The sequence below is a fragment of the Mirounga leonina genome, unplaced genomic scaffold (assembly GCF_011800145.1).
Source record: "Mirounga leonina isolate KUSES-001 unplaced genomic scaffold, KU_Mleo_1.0 Mir_204, whole genome shotgun sequence".
NCBI lineage: Eukaryota > Metazoa > Chordata > Mammalia > Carnivora > Phocidae > Mirounga > Mirounga leonina.
Window position 1 is genome coordinate 5,698,663 of NW_023270513.1, and position 19,276 is coordinate 5,717,938.

At 36.9% G+C, this 19,276-nt stretch overlaps 1 protein-coding gene across 1 annotated transcript in view; it reads right to left on the minus strand.

The window, feature by feature from the left end:
- Positions 1 to 19,276, minus strand: part of ABCB7 (ATP binding cassette subfamily B member 7) — a 164,955-nt gene that overhangs the window by 6,881 nt on the left and 138,798 nt on the right. The window contains exon 15 of the mRNA XM_035028775.1: positions 19,067 to 19,174. Coding sequence (XP_034884666.1) covers positions 19,067 to 19,174 — 108 coding nt within the window. The remainder of the gene's footprint in view (positions 1 to 19,066; positions 19,175 to 19,276) is intronic.

The following is a 19,276-nucleotide window of genomic DNA, read 5'->3' on the forward strand; positions in this document are numbered from 1 at the left end:
TAAAAAAAAAACATAAAGGAACTCATTGATAATACAAAGACAGTAGGGCATGCTTATATCAAGGGACAGATCATCTAAGCAGAAAAATCAATAAGGAAACAATGACTTTGAAGACACACTGGACTAGATGGACTTAACAGACAGATTCAGAACATTGCATTTTTTTTTTTTAAAGATTTTATTTATTTGAGACAGAGAGAATGAGAGAGAGAGAGAGAGCAAATGAGAGGGGGGAGGGTCAGAGGGAGAAGCAGGCTCCCTGCCGAGCAGAGAGCCCGATGCGGGACTCGATCCAGGGACTCCAGGATCATGACCTGAGCCGAAGGCAGTCGCTTAACCAACTGAGCCACCCAGGCACCCCCAGAACATTGCATCTTAAAAGCAGCAGAATACACATTCTTTTCAAATACACATGGGACATTCTCCAGAACAGATCACATACTGGTCACAAATCAAGCCTCAACAAGTACAAAAAGAATGAAATCATACCATGCATACTTTCTGACCACAATGCTATGACCTTGAAATCAACCACAAGATAAAATTTGAGAAAAACCACAAATACTGAAAGGTAAATAACATGCTACGAAACAATGAATGAGTCAACCAGAAAATAAAAGAAATTAGGAAAAAACACAGAAACAAATGAAAACATGGCAGTCCATAACATTTGGGATGCAGCAAAAACAGTCATAAGAGGGAGTATATACCAATACAGGCCCACCTCAAGTAGAAAGATCTCCAATATGCAACCTAACCTTACATATAAAGGAGCTAGAAAAAGAACAACAGTCATGAAAACTGGGTGTTATATGCAACTAATTAATCAGTGAACATTATATCAAAACCTAAATACATTGGCTTAATTGAATTTAAATTTAAAAAAAGAAAAAAAAAGAAAAAGAACAACAAATGAAGGCTAACACCAGCAGAAGACATGAAATAATAAGATTAGAGCAGAAATAAATAATATCAGAATCAAAAAAACAGCAGACAGATCAATGAAACCGGGAGCTGGTTCTCTGAAAAAGTTAATGAAATTGATAACCCTCTGGCTAGATTTATAAAAAAGAAAAGAGAAAGGACCCAAATAAATAAAATCATGAAAGATAGAGAACTCACAAACAATAATACAAAAATACAAATATAAGATAATATTATGAAAAATTATATGCCAACAAATTGAGTAATCTGGAAGAAATGGATAAACTGCTAAAATCATATAAACTACCAAAACTGAAACAAGAAGAAACAGAAACCTTGAACAGACGGATAACCAGTGAAGAAACTGAATCAGTAATAAAAAATCTGCCAACAAACAAGACCATGGCGAGATGGCTTCACAGGGGAATGCTACCAAATCTTTAAAGAAAAGTTAATACCTATTATTAGAAATGGAAGGAAAACTTCCACTCATCCTACGAGGCCCGCATTATTCTGATTCCAAAATCAAAGACTCCACTAAAAATGAGAACTATAGGCCAATATCCCTGATGGACATAGATGCAAAATTTCTCAACAAAATACTAGCAAATCGAATACAGCAGTATAGGAAAAGAATCATTCACCATGATCAAGTGGGATTTATTCCTGCGCTACAGGAATGGTTCAATATTTGCAAATCACTCAATGTGATATACCACATTAATAAAAAAGAGGCTAAGAACCATATGATCCTCTCAATAGATGCAGAAAAAACACTTGACAACATAAGCATCCATTCTTGATTAAAAACCATCAACAACAGGGGGACAGAGGGAACATACCTTGACATCATAAAGGCCATATAGGAAAGACTCACATCTAATATCATCCTCAGTGGAGAAAAACCGCTTTTCGTTTATAATCAGTAAAAAGACAAGGATGTCCACTCTCACCACTTTTATTTAAAATAGTACTGGAAGTACCAGCCTCAGCAATCAGACAACAAAAAGAAATAAAAGGCATCCAAATCAGCAAAGAAGAAGTCAAACTTTCACTATTTGCAGATGACATGATACTCTATATAGAAAAACCAAAAGACTCCACCAAAAAATTGCTAGAACTCATACATGCATTCTGTCCATTTGCAAGATACAGAATCAATGTACAGAAATCTGTTGCATTTCTATACACCTATAATAAAACAGCAGAAAGAAAAATCAAGAAATCAATCACATTTACAATTATACCAAAAACCATAAGACACCTAGGAATAAACCTAAACAAAGAGGTAAAAGATCTGTACTATGAAAACTTAAAAAACACTATGAAAGAAACTGAAGATGACACCAAAAAAGGGAAAAACATTCTACATTCATGGACTGGAAGAACAAATACTGTTGAAATGTCTATACTACCCAAAGCAATCTATACATTTAATGCAATCCCTATCAAAATACCAACAGCATTTTTCACAGAGCTAGAACAAATAATCTTAAAATTTGTATGGAAAAACAAAAGACCCCAAAATGCCAAAGCAACTTTGAAAAACAAAGTTGGAGGCATCACAATTCCGAACTTGAAGTTATTTGTAGTAATCAGGACGGTATAGTATTGGCACAAAAACAGACACATAGATCAATGGAACAGAATAGAGAACCCAGAAATGGACCCACAAATATATGGTCAATTCATGTTCAACACAGGAAAAAATGTCCAAAGGGACAGACAGTCTCTGCAAGATATGGTGTTGGAAAAACTGGACAGCAACATGGAAGAGAATGAAACTGGACCACTTTCTTACACCATACACAAAAATAATTTCAAAATGGATGAAAGACCTAAATGTGAGACAGAAAACCATCAAAATCCTAGAGGAGAAAACAGGCAGTAACCTCTGACACCAGCTGTAGCAACTTCATACTTGGTATTTCTCCAGAGGCAAGGAAAACAAAAGCAATAATAAACTATTGGGACTTTTCCTGCCACTTTATTGAATTCATGTATGAATTCTAAAAACTTTGGGGTGGAGTCTTTTGGGTTTTCCACATAAAGTATCATGTCATCTGCAAAGAGTAAGAGTTTGACTTCTTTGCCAATTCAGATGCCTTTTGTTTGTGTTGTCTGATTGCTGAGGCCAGACTTCTAGTACTATGTTGGACAGCAGTGGTGATAGTGGACATCCCTGCCATGTTCCTGACCTTAGGGGAAAAGCTCTCAGTTTTTCCCCACTGAGAATCATATTCACTGTGGATTTTTCATAGATGGCTTTTATGATATTGAGGTATGTTCCCTCTATCCCTTCACTGTGAAGAGTTTTAACCAAAGGATGCTGTACTTTGTCAAATGCTTTTTCTGCATCTATTGAGAGGATCATATGGTTCTTCTCTTTTATTTATGTAGTGTATCACACTGGTTGATTTGTGGATGTTGAACTACCCTTGCAGCCCACAAATAAATCCCACTTAATCCTGGTGAGTAATCCTTTTAATGTACTGTTGGATCCTATTGGCTAGTATTTTGGTGAGAATTTTTGCATCCATGTTCATCAGGGACACTGGTCTGTTACTTCTCATTTTTTGGTGAGAATTTTTGCATCCATGTTCATCAGGGACACTGGTCTGTTACTTCTCATTTTTACTGGGGTCTTTGGTTTTGGGATCAGGGTAATGCTGGCCCCATAGAATGAGTTTGAAAGCTTTCCTTCCATTTCGATTTTTTGAAACACCTTAAGAAGAATAGGTATTAATTCTTTAAACGTTTGGTAGAATTACCATGGGAAGCCATCTGGCCTTGGACTCTTGTTTGTTGGAAGATTTTTGATTACTGCTTCAATTTCCTTGATGGTTATGGGTCTGTTCAGGTTTTCTATGTCTTCCTGGTTCAGTTTTGGTAGTTTATAGGTCTCTAGAAATGCATCCATTTCTTCCAGACTGCTTGATTTGTTGGCATATTCAGTAAAGTGGTAGGATATAAAATCAATGCACAGAAATCAGTTGCATTTCTATACACCAACAACAAGACAGATGAAAGAGAAATTAAGGAGTCAATCCCGTTTACAATTGCACCCAAAACTGTAAGATACCTAGGAATAAATCTAACCAAAGAGGTAAAGAATCTGTACCCAGAAAATTATAGAATACTCATGAAAGAAATTGAGGAAGACACAAAGAAATGGAAAACCGTTCCATGCTCATGGATTGTAAGAACAAATACTGTGAAAATGTCTATACTACCTAGAGCAATCTACACATTTAATGCAATCCCTTTTGAAATGCCACCAACTTTTTTCAAAGAAATGGAAGAAATATTCCTAAAATTTGTATGGAACCAGAGAAGACCCCGAATAGCCAGAGGAATGTTGAAAAAGAAAAGCAAAGCTGGTGGCATCACAATTCCGGACTTCCAGCTCTATTACAAAGCTGTAATCTTATCAAGACAGTATGGTACTGGCACAAAAACAGACACATAGATCAATGGAACACAACAGAGACCCCAGAAATGGACCCTCAACACTATGGTCAACTGATCTTCGACAAAGCAGGAAAGAATGTCCAATGGAAAAAAGTCTCTTCAACAAATGGTGTTGGGAAAATTGGACAGCCACATGCAGAAGAATGAAACTGGACCTTTTCCTTACAACACACACAAAAACTGACTCAATGAATCAAAGACTTAAATGTGAGACGGGTATCCATCAAAATCCTAAAGGAGAACACAGGCAGCAACCTGTTCGACCTCAGCCACAGCAACTTCTTCCTAGAAACATCACCAAAGGCAAGGGAAGCAAGGGCAAAAATGAACTATTGGGACTTCATCAAGATAAAAAGCTTTTGCACAGCAAAGGGAACAGTGTGACAAAACCAAAAGACAACCAACAGAATGGGAGAAGATACTTGCAAGTGACATATCAATAAAGGGCTAGTATCCAAAATCTATAAAGAATTTATCAAACTCAACACCCAAAGAACAAATAATCCAATCAAGAAATGGGCAGTAGACATGAACAGACATTTCTGCAAAGACGACATCCAAATGGCCAATAGACACATGAAAAAGTGCTCAAGATCACTTGGCATCAGGGAGATACAAATCAAAACCACAGTGAGATACCACCTTACACCAGTCAGAGTGGCTAAAATTAACAAGTCAAGAAAGGACAGATGTTGGCGAGGATGAGGAGAAAGGGGAACCCTCCTACGCTGTTGGTGGGAATGCAAGCTGGTGCAGCCACTCTGGAAAAGAGTGTGGAGGCTACTCAGAAAGTTGAAAATAGAGCGACCTACAACCCAGGAATTGCACAACTAGGTATTTATCCAAAGGACACAAACATAGTGATCTGAAGGGGCACCTGCACCCCAATGTTTATAGCAGCAATGTCCACAATAGCCAAACTATGGAAAGAGCCCAGATGTCCACTGACAGATGAATGGATAAAGATGATGTCGTACAGAAATTAGTTGCTTTCTTATACACTAACAATGCAACTGTAGAAAGAGAAATTAGAGAAATGATTCCATTTACAATAGCACCAAAGACCGTAAGATACCTCAGAATAAACCTAACCAAAGAGGTAAAGGATCTATACTCTAGGAACTACAAAACACTCATGAAAGAAATTGAAGAAGACACAAAAAGATGGAAAAATATTCCATGTTCATGGATTGGAAGAATAAACATTGTTAAAACGTCTATGCTACCCAGAGCAATCTATACCTTCAATACCATCCCAATCAAAATTCCAATGACATTTTTCAAAGTGCTGGAACAAACAATCCTAAAATTTGTATGGAATCAGAAAAGACCCCGAATCGCCAAGGAAATGTTGAAAAAGAAAAACAAAGCTGGGGGCATCTCGTTGCCCGATTTCAAGCTATATTACAAAGCTGTGATCACCAAGACAGCATGGTACTGGCACAAAAACAGACATATAGACCAATGGAACAGAATAGAGAACCCAGATATGGACCCTCAACTCTATGGTCAAATAATCTTTGACAAAGCAGGAAAAAAACATGCAATGGAAAAAAGACAGTCCCTTCAATAAATGGCACTGGGAAAATTGGACAGCCACATGCAGAAGAATGAAACTCGACCATTCTCTAACACCATACACAAAGATAAACTCAAAGTGGATGAAAGACCTCAGTGTGAGACAGGAATCCATCAAAATCCTAGAAGAGAACATAGGCAGTAACCTCTTTGACATCAGCCACAGCAACTTCTTTCAAGATACATCTCCAAAAGCTAATGAAACAAAAGTAAAAATGAATTTTTGGGACTTCATCAAGATAAAAAGCTTCTGCACAGCAAAGGAAACAGTCAACAAAACAAAGAGGCAACCCACAGAATGGGAGAAGATATTTGCAGATGATACTACAGATAAAGGGCTGGTATCCAAGATCTATAAAGAACTTCTCAAACTCAACACCCAAAAAACAAATAATCAAGTCAAAAAGTGGGCAGAAGATATGAAAAGACACTTCTCTGAAGAAGACATACAAATGGCTAACAGACACATGAAAAACTGTTCATCATCATTAGCCATCAGGGAAATTCAAATCAAAACTACACTAAGATACCACCTTACACCAGTTAGAATGGCAAAAATGGACAGGGAAAGAAACAACAAATGTTGGAGAGGTTGTGGAGAAAGGGGAACCCTCTTACACTGTTGGTGGGAATGCAAGTTGGTACAGCCACTTTGGAAAACAGTGTGGAGGGGCCTCAAAAATTTAAAAATAGAGCTACCCTATGACCCAGCAATTGCACTCCTGGGTATTTACCCCAAGGACACAGATGTAGTGAAAAGAAGGGCCATATGCAGCCCAATGTTCATAGCGGCAATGTCCACAATAGCCAAACTGTGGAAAGATCCGAGATGCCCTTCAACAGATGAATGGATGAAGAAAATGTGGTCCATATATACAATGGAATATTACTCAGCCATCAGAAAAGATGAATACCCAACTTTTACATCAACATGGATGGGACTGGAGGAGATTATGCTAAGTGAAATAAGTCAAGCAGAGAAAGTCAATTATCATATGGTTTCACTTATTTGTGGAACATAAGGAATAGCATGGAGGACATTAGGAGAAGGAAGGGAGCAATGAGGGGGGGATCAGAGGAAGAGGTGAACCATGAGAGACTATGGACTCTGAGAAACAGGGTTTTAGAGGGGAAGGGGGTGGGGGGATTTGTTAGCCTGGTGATGGGTATTAAGGAGGGCACGTACTGCATGGAGCACTGGGTGTTATACGAAAACAATGGATCGTGGATCACCATATCAAAATCCAATGATGTATTACATGGTGACTAACATAATAAAATTAAAAAAAAAAAGTATGACAAAAAAAAAGATGATGTGGTATATATATACATAATAGAGTATTACTGAGCCATCAAAAATTGAAATCGTGCCATTTGCAATCACGTGGATGGAACTACAGGGTATTAAGCTAAGGAAAATATGTCAGTCCGAGAAAGACAATTATCATATGATCTCACTGGTATGTGGACTTTAAGAAACAAAACAGAGGATCATAGGGGAAGAGAAGAAAAAATAAAACAAGACGAAATGAGAGAGGGAGACAAACCATAAGAGACTCTTTTTTTTTTTAAGATTTTATTTATTTATTTGAGAGAGAGAGAGAGCACATGAGAGGGGGGAGGGTCAGAGGGAGAAGCAGGCTCCCTGCCGAGCAGGGAGCCCGATGCGGGACTCGATCCAGGGACTCCAGGATCATGACCTGAGCCGAAGGCAGTCGCTTAACCAACTGAGCCACCCAGGCACCCCCATAAGAGACTCTTAACCTTAGAATACAAACTGAAGTTTGCTGGAGGGGAGAGAAGTTAGCAGGATGGGGTAATTGGGTGATGGACATTGGGGAGGGTATGTGTTGTAATTAGCACTGTGTATTATATAAGACTGATGAATCACAGACCTGTACCCTTGAAACAAATAATACATTATATGTTAAAAAATAAATAAATAAACTATTGGGACTTTTCAAGTTAAAAAGCTTCTGCACAGTGAAGGAAACACATGACAAGACTAAAAGGCAACCTCCAAAATGGGAGAAGGTATTTGCAAATGACATACCTGATAAAGGGGCAGTATCCAAAATCTATAAAGAACTTATCAAACTCAACACCGAAGAAACAAATATCCAGTTAAAAAATGGGCAGAAGACGTGAACAGACATTTTTCCAAAGAAGGTATCCAGATGGCTAACAGGTGCATGAAAAGATGCTCAACATCTCTCACCATAAGGGGAATACAAATCAAAACCATGGTGATATACCATCTCACACCTATCAGGATGGGTATAATTAACACAAGAAACAACAGGCATTGGCAAGGATGTAGAGAAAAAGGAACCCTCTTACACTGTTGGTGGGAATGCAAACTGGTTCAGCCATTCTGGAAAACAGTAGGAAGGTTACGCAAAAAGTTAAAAAGAGAACTACCCTACCATCCAGCAATTCCACTTGTAGGTATTTACTGAAAGGTTACAAAAATACAGATTCAAAGGTGTACATGCACCCTGATGTTTAAAGCAGCAGTATCAACAACAGCCAAACTATGAGAAGAGTACAAATGCCCACTGACTGATGAATGGATTATGAAGATGTGGTATACACACAGGCATTGCACATGCATGCGCTTGTGCACGCACACATACACACACTGGAATATTACTCAGCCATCAAAAATAATGAAATTCTGCCATTTGCAAGGGTGTGGATGGAGGTAGAGAGTATTATGCTAAGCGAAATAAGTCAGAGAAAGACAAAAAGCGTATGATTTCACTTGCATGTAGAATTTAAGATAGAAAACAGATGAACATGGGGGGAAAAGTGACAAATCATAAAATAGACTCTTAACTATAGAGAACAGACTGAGAGATGCTGGAGGGGAGGTGGGTGGGGGGATGGGTATTAAGGAGGGCACTTGTGATGAGCACTGGGTGCTGTGATGAATCACCAAATTCTATCCCTGAAACTAATATCACACTCTACGTTAAGTGGAATTTAAAAACTTGAAAGTAAAAAAATACATATATAAAGAAGTATAATCAGGAAAGTCATGTTCCCTTTCCTATCTCTTCTACTTCTTTCTATCCCCACTCCACAAGCAGTCAATGTCTTTAGTTTCTAGTTTATGCTTCCTGAGTTTGTTGTTGTTATTTTCTCTTTTGCTAATAGTTCTTTTTATTTGGCACTGATATACAAAAATGAAAGGCTTTAGTATATTTTATGTTAATCAAACTCTTAAACACTGTTCTGAATTGCCTTAGTATAGTAATAATTAATATCCATGATCATACCTCTGAGCCAGTGAAAGACTGTGAATCATCAAATACTAAATTCTTTCCAGCTCAATTTAGGACAATACCATTTTTTGTAATTTTTTATTGAAATATAATTGACATACAATGTTATATTACTTTCAGGTGTATGACACAGTGATTAGACAATTGTATACATTATTCAGTGCTGGTCACGGTAATGTAGTCACCATCTGTCACCATAAGGCATTATTATAATATTATTGACAGTATTAATTATGCTATACTTTTCATCTCCGTGACTTATTTATTTTGTAAGTGGAAGTCTGTACCTCTTAATTAGAGAACAAACTGGTAGTTGCCAGAGGGAAGGGGAATGAGAGAATGGGCAAAATGAAGTGGATTAAGAGGTACAAACTCTGAGTTTCTTTTTTACAAAAATAAGTAAATATAACATATTACTGTTTTTCCCCATCCTCCTTGCAAATAGCAGCACACAACAGATTGTGAATTGTTCTTTCTTTCATTTAACAATGTATCTGGACCTCATGCCATATAAAACTCCCTTTACTCTTTTTTCTTAACAGCATTTGTCCTTATTTTAAAAATGCTTCATTTTCCATGACCTGTGACGATATTAATTATATAAGTGGCCTTATGCTCTTTGCATTGTCTACATTTTCTACTGAGTTCCTTTTTTTTCTGCTTGTTTAAGAGGTCTTCCTTCATTATGCACTGACAATAATGGAGCATTAGAAAACTGACTGGAAACTCTACGTGCATGGGAACGGGATTTTCAACTGCGGGGTTTCACTGAAGGATGATCATATGGATACATGGTCATTTTTGCTGGGGTCTCCAAATACAAGTATCTTTTTTTTCTGGGGCTACTTGTGTTTTCTGCAGAGAATTCTTCAATTATCTCCTGATGAAGGAAGGAGTGGTGATAGTAGAAATAAATAAATGGTTAGCAAGGTTCTTGGAGTCAGTGGCAGAAGAGGCTCTACTGTCTTCTTTTTTGGTGTGTTTTGATTTCCAGTTAATCTTCCCCATCTTTGTTCATGTGCTTGATAGTTTCCTGTCTAGAGCCTCTTTGACTCCATTTCCTGACAAGTCAACCTACAGCCTCTTGCCAAGGCTGGGGAGCAGTAATCACCAGGTTGTGGGGGTAAGGAGGGACCTTGAGAATTCTATTTCTTATGTAGATGTAACATTAATACTACAAGGCACTGCTGACAGAACATATGAGATCATATAAGTTTCAGTAGAAAATGAAAGCCTCTGATCTTCATAATCAAGCAAATACAGAATTATCAAATTATAAACATAAAGATATTTTAGATACATGTGCTATAATCATTAATAAATTAGTTCCAATTATAATCCAAACTTCAAGTGGCAATGTTGTGATATAACTGTAGATACTGTCAACCTCATGGCATGAGACAAGAGCGCACAAGCTTGTTCAAGTACTTTTACTATTTTATAAGACTATCTGCATGCCTGCATACAATGGAAAGGTTAGTAAAAAAGCACCAACAGCAGATTTTATTTCAGATTCTGTCTTTTTAATTTTTTTCCTCCAAGTTTTTATTTAAATTCCAGTTAGTTAACACATAGTGTAATGTTAGTTTCTGGTGTAGAATTCAGTGATTCATCACGTACATACAACACCCAGTGCTTATCACAACAACTGCCCTCTTTTGAACATCAATTGGATAATAAAGTATATTTACAACATTTCATATTTAAGGCATTGTGGTATATAATCATACTGAAAACAATTAGTTTATTTTCTAATGAATGTAAGCACTTATGAAAAAACCAACAAATAGATCTAGGGTTGCTCAAGTACACACAGGTAAGACTAATAACTATATGTATGTATATAAAACACATATATACAAACACATACACACCACTTTATATGAGGTGTGAAAAATTCTCTCTCAATAACTGAATATAGAAAGCACATGGGAATGCTTTTTCTCTCTCAACATCCAGTATTCAGGCTTTCAAAATGATAAAGAACTGAAGGTTTATTTATTAGAAGGGAAACATAATCATAGAAAAGGCTAAATGGAAGATGAAAAACTGAACAATATTAGAAATAACCAAGTACTAGGATACGGGAAAATATATCCTTACAAAGAGGGGAGAAAGGGAAAATTATCACAATTTTTAAATCTACCAATCACTATAATGGTATTCTGAGTTGATCAGAACATTTAGATAGTACACTCTTACAGTAAATCCCTCAGAAGGGATAAAGCAGGCTATCCATTTCCCCAGGAGGAAAAAAATGAAAATAATCATGTTTGCAAGTGACTATTTTATGGTAATTTTCTTTTAGACATCAAGGGTATGTGCAGATATTAGAAAAAATAAAAATAGAAAATACAAAAACAATAATGAACAATGATTCTGTACAAAGCAAAACTGAATGCAAAAAATTATTTTATATATACACTCTCTAAAACCTGATTCTATCATATGAGGCTTTAAGGCTCTCCTGATAGAAGTTTGCTTTTAATACTTCAATGAAAAGGGAGTTAATAGTTTATTTCTTCTTGGAAGAAAAATGCCTTTGTTTTTCCATCAAAAGGAAGTAAAAATGAAGTCCTATCAGGATTCAATCTCATTTAAAGAACACAAATTCTGCATTTTTCTTTAGAAACAATATTTAAGTTCTTTGTGTTTGTGACAATTTCCAATGTTCATGTACTAAACTTTTTTCTAATTGAACTGCAACTAAGATACAGTTTTATATTAGTGCAAGTTTCAGGTTTAAAATACAATTATTCAACAATTCTATAAATTTCCCAGTGCTCATCAAGTGAAGTGTACTCTTATTCTCCTTTATCTATTTCACCCATCCCCCCACACACCACCCCTCTGACAACCACCAATTTGTTCTCTGTATTTAAAGGGTCTATTTTTGGTGTCCCTTTTTCTTTGTTCGTTTGAATTGTTTCTTAAATTCCACATGAGTGAAATGGTATGGTATTCATCTTTCTCTGACTGATATCACTTATCATTATACCCTCTAGGTTCATGCATGTTGCTGCAAATGGCAAGATTTCATTTTTTTTATGGCCAGGTAATACTCTTCCTTATCCATTCACCTATGGATGGACACTTGAGATGCTTCCATATCTTGGCTATTGTAAATAATGCTGCAATAAACATAGGGGTGCATATATCTTTGCAAGTTAGCAGTTTCATTTTCTTTGGGTAAATACCCAGTAGTGGAATTACCTATTTTCAAATTTTTGAAGAACCTCCAGTTTGTTTTCCACAGTGGCTGCACCAATTTGCATTCCCAGCAACAGTGCATGAGGGTTCCTTTTTCTCTGTATCATCGTCAACATTTCTTATTTCTTGTGTGTTTGATTTTAGCCATTCTGAAAGGTATAAAGTGATATCTCATTGTGGTTTTAATTTGCATTTCCCTGATGATTACTTATGGTGAGCATCTTTTCATGTGTTTGTTGGCCATCTATATGGCTTCTCTGGAAAAATGTATATTCAAGTCCTCTGCCCATTTTTTAAAATCAGATTATTTGTTTTTTTGGGCGTTGAGTAGTATAAGTTCTTTATATATTTTGGATATTAAGCCCTTATCAAATGTATCATTTTACAAATATCTTCTCCCATTCAATAGGTTGCCTTGTAGTTCTGTTGATGGTTTCTGTCATTATGCAAAAGCGTTTCAGTTTGGTGTACTCACAACAGTTTAATTTTGCCTGATTCTCCCTTGCCTGAAAAGACTTACCTAAAAAAAAGTTTCTACAGCCAATGTCAAAGAAATTATTGCCTATGTTTTCTTCTAGAATTTTTACAGTTTCAGGTCTCACATTTAGGTCTTTAATCCATTTTAAGTTTATTTTTGTGTATAGTGTAAGAAAGTGATCTGGTTTCATTCGTTTGCATGTAGCTGTTCAGTTTTCCAAGCACCATTTGTTGAAGAGACTCTTTCCTCACTGTATATTCTTGCCTCCTCTGTCATAGATTAACTGACCATATAAGTGTGGGTTCTTTTCTAGATTCTCTATTTTCTTCCAGTGATCTATGTGTCTATTTTTGTGCCAGTACCATACTTATCACAGCTTTATAATATATCTTGAAATCAGGGATTCTGATACATCCTGCTTTGTTCTTTTTTGGATTGCTTTGGCTATTTGAGGTCTTTTGTGGTTCCATCCAAATTTTAAAATTATTTGTTACAGTTCTGAGAAACATGTTGTTGGTATTTTGAAAGGGATTACACTGAATCTGTATAGATTGCTTTGGGTAGTATAGACCCTTCACCAATATTAATTCTTCTAATTCATGAACAAGAAATATCTATTTGTGTCATCTTCAATTTCTTTCATCAATATTTTATAGTTTCCATGGTACAGAACTTTCATCTCCTTAAGTTTATTCCTAAGTATTTAATTAATTTTGGTACAAGTGTGAGATTGTTTTAATTTCTCTTTCTGCTACTTCATTATCAGTGTGTAGAAATGCAATAGATTTCTGTACATTAATCTTGTAATCTGTGACTTTACTGAATTCATTTCTATGAAAAATTTTACTTCTTCCTTATGAATTTGGATGCCTTTTATTTCTTTTTCTTGTCTCATTTCTGCAGCTAGGATTCCTAGTACTCTATTAAATAAAAGTGAAAGTTGACATTCTGTCTTGTTCCTGTTAAGAGGAAAAGCTCTGTTTTTCACCGAGTATGATGTGAGCTGTGGGTTTCCATATATGGCCTGATGATGTTGAGGTATGTTTGCTTTAAACCTACTTTGTTGAAAATTTTTATCATGAATGGACGCTGTACTTTGCAAATGATTTTCCTGCATCTATTGAGAATAACATATGGTTTTGTTCTTTTCTCTTATTGATATGACCTATTATATTAATTGATTTACAAATACTGAATCACCCTTGCATCCTGGGAATAAATCCCACGTGATCGTGGTGAATGATTTTTTAAAATTTATTGTTGGATTCGGTTGGCTAATATTTTGTTGAGGATTTTTGCATCTATATTCATCAGAGATACTGGCCTGTAGTTTGCTTTTTTTGTAATATCTTTATGTGGTTTTGGTATCAGGGTAATGCTGGCCTCACAGAATGAATTTGGAAGCTTTCCTTCCTCATCTATTTCTTGGAATAGTTTGAGAAGAATAGGTATTAACTTTTATTTAAATGTTTGGCAGAATTCACCTGTGAAGCCATATGGTCCTGAACTTCTGTTTGTTGGGAGTTTTTTTTGTTTGTTTTGTTTTTTTTTTTAAAGATTTTATTTATTTATTTGAGAGAGAGAGCACATGAGATGGGGGAGGGTCAGAGGGAGAAGCAGACTCCCTGCTGAGCAGGGAGCCCGATGCGGGACTCGATCCAGGGACTCCAGGATCATGACCTGAGCCGAAGGCAGTCGCTTAACCAACTGAGCCACCCAGGCGCCCATGTTGGGAGTTTTTTGATTACTGATTCAATATCATTTCTAGTAATTGGTTTGTTCAAATTTTCTATTGTGTCCTGATTCAGTTTTGGAAGGTTATATATTTCTATAATTTATCCATTTCTTTTAGCTGTCCAAATTGTTGGTATACAGTTTTTCATAGTATTCTCCTATCATCTTTTGTATTTCAGTGTTCTCGGCTGTTATTTCTTCTCTATTTCTGAATTTGAGTCCTCTCTCTCTCGGTAAGTCTGGCTAAAGGTTTATCAATTTTGTTGGTCTTTTCAAATAACCAGCTTCTGGTTTCATTGATCTATTCTATTTGGTTTTTTTAGTCCCTATTTCATTCATTTTTGCTCTAATCTTTATTTCTTCCTTCTACTGACTTTGGGCTTTTTTTGTTGTTGTTGTTCTTTCTTTTCTAGCCCCTTTAGGTGTAAGGTTAGGTTGTTTATTCAAGATTTTTATTCTTTCACGAGATAGGCCTATATTGGTATAATCTTCATTTAAGAACACTTTTTGCTGCATCTCAATGACTTAGAACCACTGTGTTTTCATTTTCATTTGTCTCCATGTATTTTTTGATTTCTTCTTTGATTCTTTGTTGATCCATTGGTTGTTTAGTAGTATGTTGCTAAGCTTTAAGTGTTTGTGCTTTTTTCCATATTTTTCTCACAATTGATTTTTAGTTTTATATCTTTTTGTTTGGGAATGATGCTTGATGTGGTTTTATCTTCTTAAATTCAGAGACTTGTTTTGTGCCCTAATATGAGATCTGTTCTGGAAAATGCTCTGTGTGCACTTGAAAATAAGTGTATACTGCTGTTTTTTGATAGAATGTTCTGAATCTATATGATGTTAATTTCATCTGGTCCAATATGCCATTCAAAGTCACTGTTTCCTTTATTTTTCTGTATAGATGATGTACCCACTAATGTAAGTGGGGTGTTAAAGTCAATTATTATTGTATTAATTTCTTCTTTTATGTCTGTTCACACATGATGTTTTTGGGTGCTCCCATGTTGGGTGCACAAATATTTACAACTATTATATCTTCTTCCTGGCTTTTCCCCTTTATCATTATGTAGTGTCCTTGTCTCTTGTTACAATATTTGTTTTAAAGCGTGTTTTGTGCAATAGAAGTATTGCTCTCCTGGCTTTCTTTTCACTTCTACTTACATGGTAAATGTTTGTGTCTTTCCTTTCAGTCTCCATGCGTCTTTAGGTCTGAACTGAGTCTCATGTAGGTAGCACTTAGATGGCGCTTGTATTTTTTATCCATTCAGTCATCCTATGTGTTTTGATTGGAGCATTTATAGTCCATTGACACTCAAAGTAATTAATGATAGGTATGTAGTTATTGCCATTTTGTAACTTGTTTTATGGTTGTTTTTGTAGTTCTTTTCTTTCCTCCCCCCATCTTCCCCTTTCCCTTGTGATTTGATGGCTTTCTTCAGTGTTATGCATGGATTACGTTCTCTTTACTTTTTGTGTATCTACCACAGGTTTTTGCTTTGTGGTTACCATTAAGTTCATATATAATATTTTATGCATATAACAGTCTATGTTAGGTTGATGGTCAGTTAAGTTTGAAGTCATTTTTAAAGTAGTAAAATTTTACTTCTCCCACATTTTATGTATATCATACTTTACATCCTTTTATTTTATGAATCTCTTGATTACTTTTATAGATATAATTTATTTTGTTTTTCTGCTTTAATCTCCATACTGGTTTTAAAAGTGATTAATACACCATTTTTATTATATGTTTACATTTACCTGTGAAATTTTTTCCTTTCATAATTTTCTTACTCCTAATTATGGCCTTTTCTTTCCAAAGATTTCCCTTTAATTTCTCTTGAAGGCTGGTTTAACGGTGATGAATTCCTTGAACTTTTATTTGCCTGGAAAACCCTTTATCTCTCCTTGTATTCTGAAGATAGCCTTACTGTGTAGAGTATTCTTGATTACAGGTTATTTTTCTGTTAGTAGTCTGAATATACCATGCCACCCCTGTCTGGCCTATAAAGTTTCTGCTGAAAAATCAGGTGAAAGCCTTAAGGGGTTTTCCTTGTATATAACTGTTTTCTTTTCTCTTGATGCTTTTAACATTCTCTCTTTATCACTACTTTTTGCCATTTAGTTATTATGTGTCTTGGTGTGGACCTCTTTGGGTTGATTTTGTTGTGAGTTCTGTGTACCTCCAGAATCTGGATGTCTGTTTCCTTCCCCAGGTTAGGAAAGTTTTCAGCTATTATTTCTTCAAACAATTCTTCTGCATCCTTCTCTCTCCTCCTTCTGGGATTGCTATAATGTGAATGTTATAATCCTTAATGATGTTCCTGGGTTCCCTTAATCTATTCTCATTTTTTATTATTCTTTTTTCTTTTTGCTGTTCAGCTTGATTCTTTTCATTACTCTGTCTTCTAGCTCACTGATCCATTCTTCTGTCTCCTCTAATCTGCCATTGATTCCCTCTAGTGTAGTTTTTTTTTTTTTTTTTAAGATTTTATTTCTTTATTTGACAGAGAGAGAGAGAGCGTGCAATCAGGGAGAGCAGCAGAGGGAGAGGGAGAAGCAGGCTCTTCACTGAGCAGGAAGCCCAATGCAGGGCTCGATCCCAGGGATCATGACCTGAGCTGAAGGCAGATGCTTAACTGACTGAGCCACCCAAGTGCCCCCCACCTAGTGTATTTTTAATTTCAGTCATTAAGTTCTTCATCTCTCATTGCTTTTTTTATATTTTCTATCTCTTTATTAAAGGTTCATTGAAATTCTCCACTCTTCTGTCTAGTCCAGTGAGTATCTTTATGACCATTAATTTGAATTCTTTATCAGGCATATTGTTTATCTCTGTTTCAATTAGTTCTGTTGCTTTACTTTTGTCCCATTATCTCATCTGGGACATATTCATCTGTCTCCTAATTTTGCCTCTTTGTGCTTGTTTCTATGTATTAGGAAATTCTGCTAAGTCTCCTGATCTTGAAAGTAGTGGCCTTATGAAGAAGAGGTCCTGTGGTGTCCTGTAGCATAATGTCCACTGTTCACCAGAACCAGGAGCTTCAGGTGTATCATCTAGTGAGTTGTGTGTACCCTACTGCTGCGGCTAAGCTGTCATGCCTTCAGTCATTAGATGCAATGGTCCACTTTTCATGTTCTGGGTGTACCAGGCAGGGTTTGGTCCCTGTGCTGTTAAGGGAAGAGTCTGGGGCCACTGTGGGCTTGTAATTCAGTAGTGTGAGCAGCCAGACCAGATGCCTGTTCTCAGCCCCTCTGCCTGGGCTGCAGTCATATCAAATTGCGGGGTGTTCTCCCTCTGTTGCCCCCGAGAGGCTTTCATTGGTGGGCAGGGCCTGTAGTCAAACCAGATGCCTGGCCCCAGTCCATGTGTTAGGGCTGCAATAGCATCAACCTTTAGGGTGCTCTTCTTGCCTTTTCCTGACAGGCTTTTGATGGTGGGTGGGGCCAACAGTCAGACCAGATGCCTGCCCAGTCTGTCTGCTGTTGCCGCAGTTGCACTGCTGTATGTGGTTATCTTCTCCTCTCCTGTCTCCCCAGGACAGGAGTCACTTTGGAGTGGTGCAGGTCCCTGCCAGGGCTGCTTTGGAGGGATGCTTGCTAAGTGGGGCAGATCCCCAGAATGCAGGATGTGGTGTATGTTGTGTTGGCAAGATAGGTGGAAGAGTGTTCCTGCTGATTCCTGTAACTGTCTAGCTATCTAGGCTGGGGGTGGGGGCAGAGAAATGGATGCCCACTAGCTCTTCTGTTCTTAGAGAAATCTCCTAAAGATCTCTGCCCCTCCAGCACACATTCTGAGATTAGTAAATAAATGTCCTTCATGTGTACACCAGGCACTTTTCAAACTGCTGCTTCTATGCTATCTTGGTAGGGTTTTTTTTTTTGGTTTTGCTGGCTCTTTAAGGCCAAGCCTCAGTTTCTAATTGCTCTGTGGGCCTCCCACAGCTAAGCCAGATGATTTTTAAAGCACCTGGCATTATGTTCCACTGACTGTAAAAACGCAGAAAGTTAAGCCCCATAACTTCTTAAAGCCTAATATTTTGGGGACCTGTCTTTCCAGTGTAGTTTCCCCTCCTGCCTAAGATGCTTGGTGTGGGATCTGCTCCTCTCCCTTTTCCATGCTTATGGTGTTCCTTCCATTCATGGTTAATCTCAGTGGGATTTTGGTTCCAGACTGTGTCTGCCCCTCCTACCCTTTTCAACGTGGCCTCCCATCTGCAGTCAACTACAAAGTCTGTTCTGCCAGGGTGTTCTTGTGTTATTTGCACTGATGTGATTATCTAGATGTGTCTGTGGGACAGGTGAGCTCAGGATCCTCCTATTCTGTCATATTCCCCAAAATCCCCCACATACTAAACTTTAAAGTTAAATCTCTTACCTGGTCCAAGACAATGATTTCATCTGCATCAACCACTGTTGACAATCTGTGTGCAATGAAAATAGAAGTTCTGTGTTTGACTGCATCCTTCATTGCACTAAGAATAGTCTGCAAGTTTGACAAGAAGAGTAGGAAAAAAGATTAGGTAAATGCAAATTAAAATAATCATATATTTCTTAAAGGAACATATAAAATGCCAATGAATTTTTT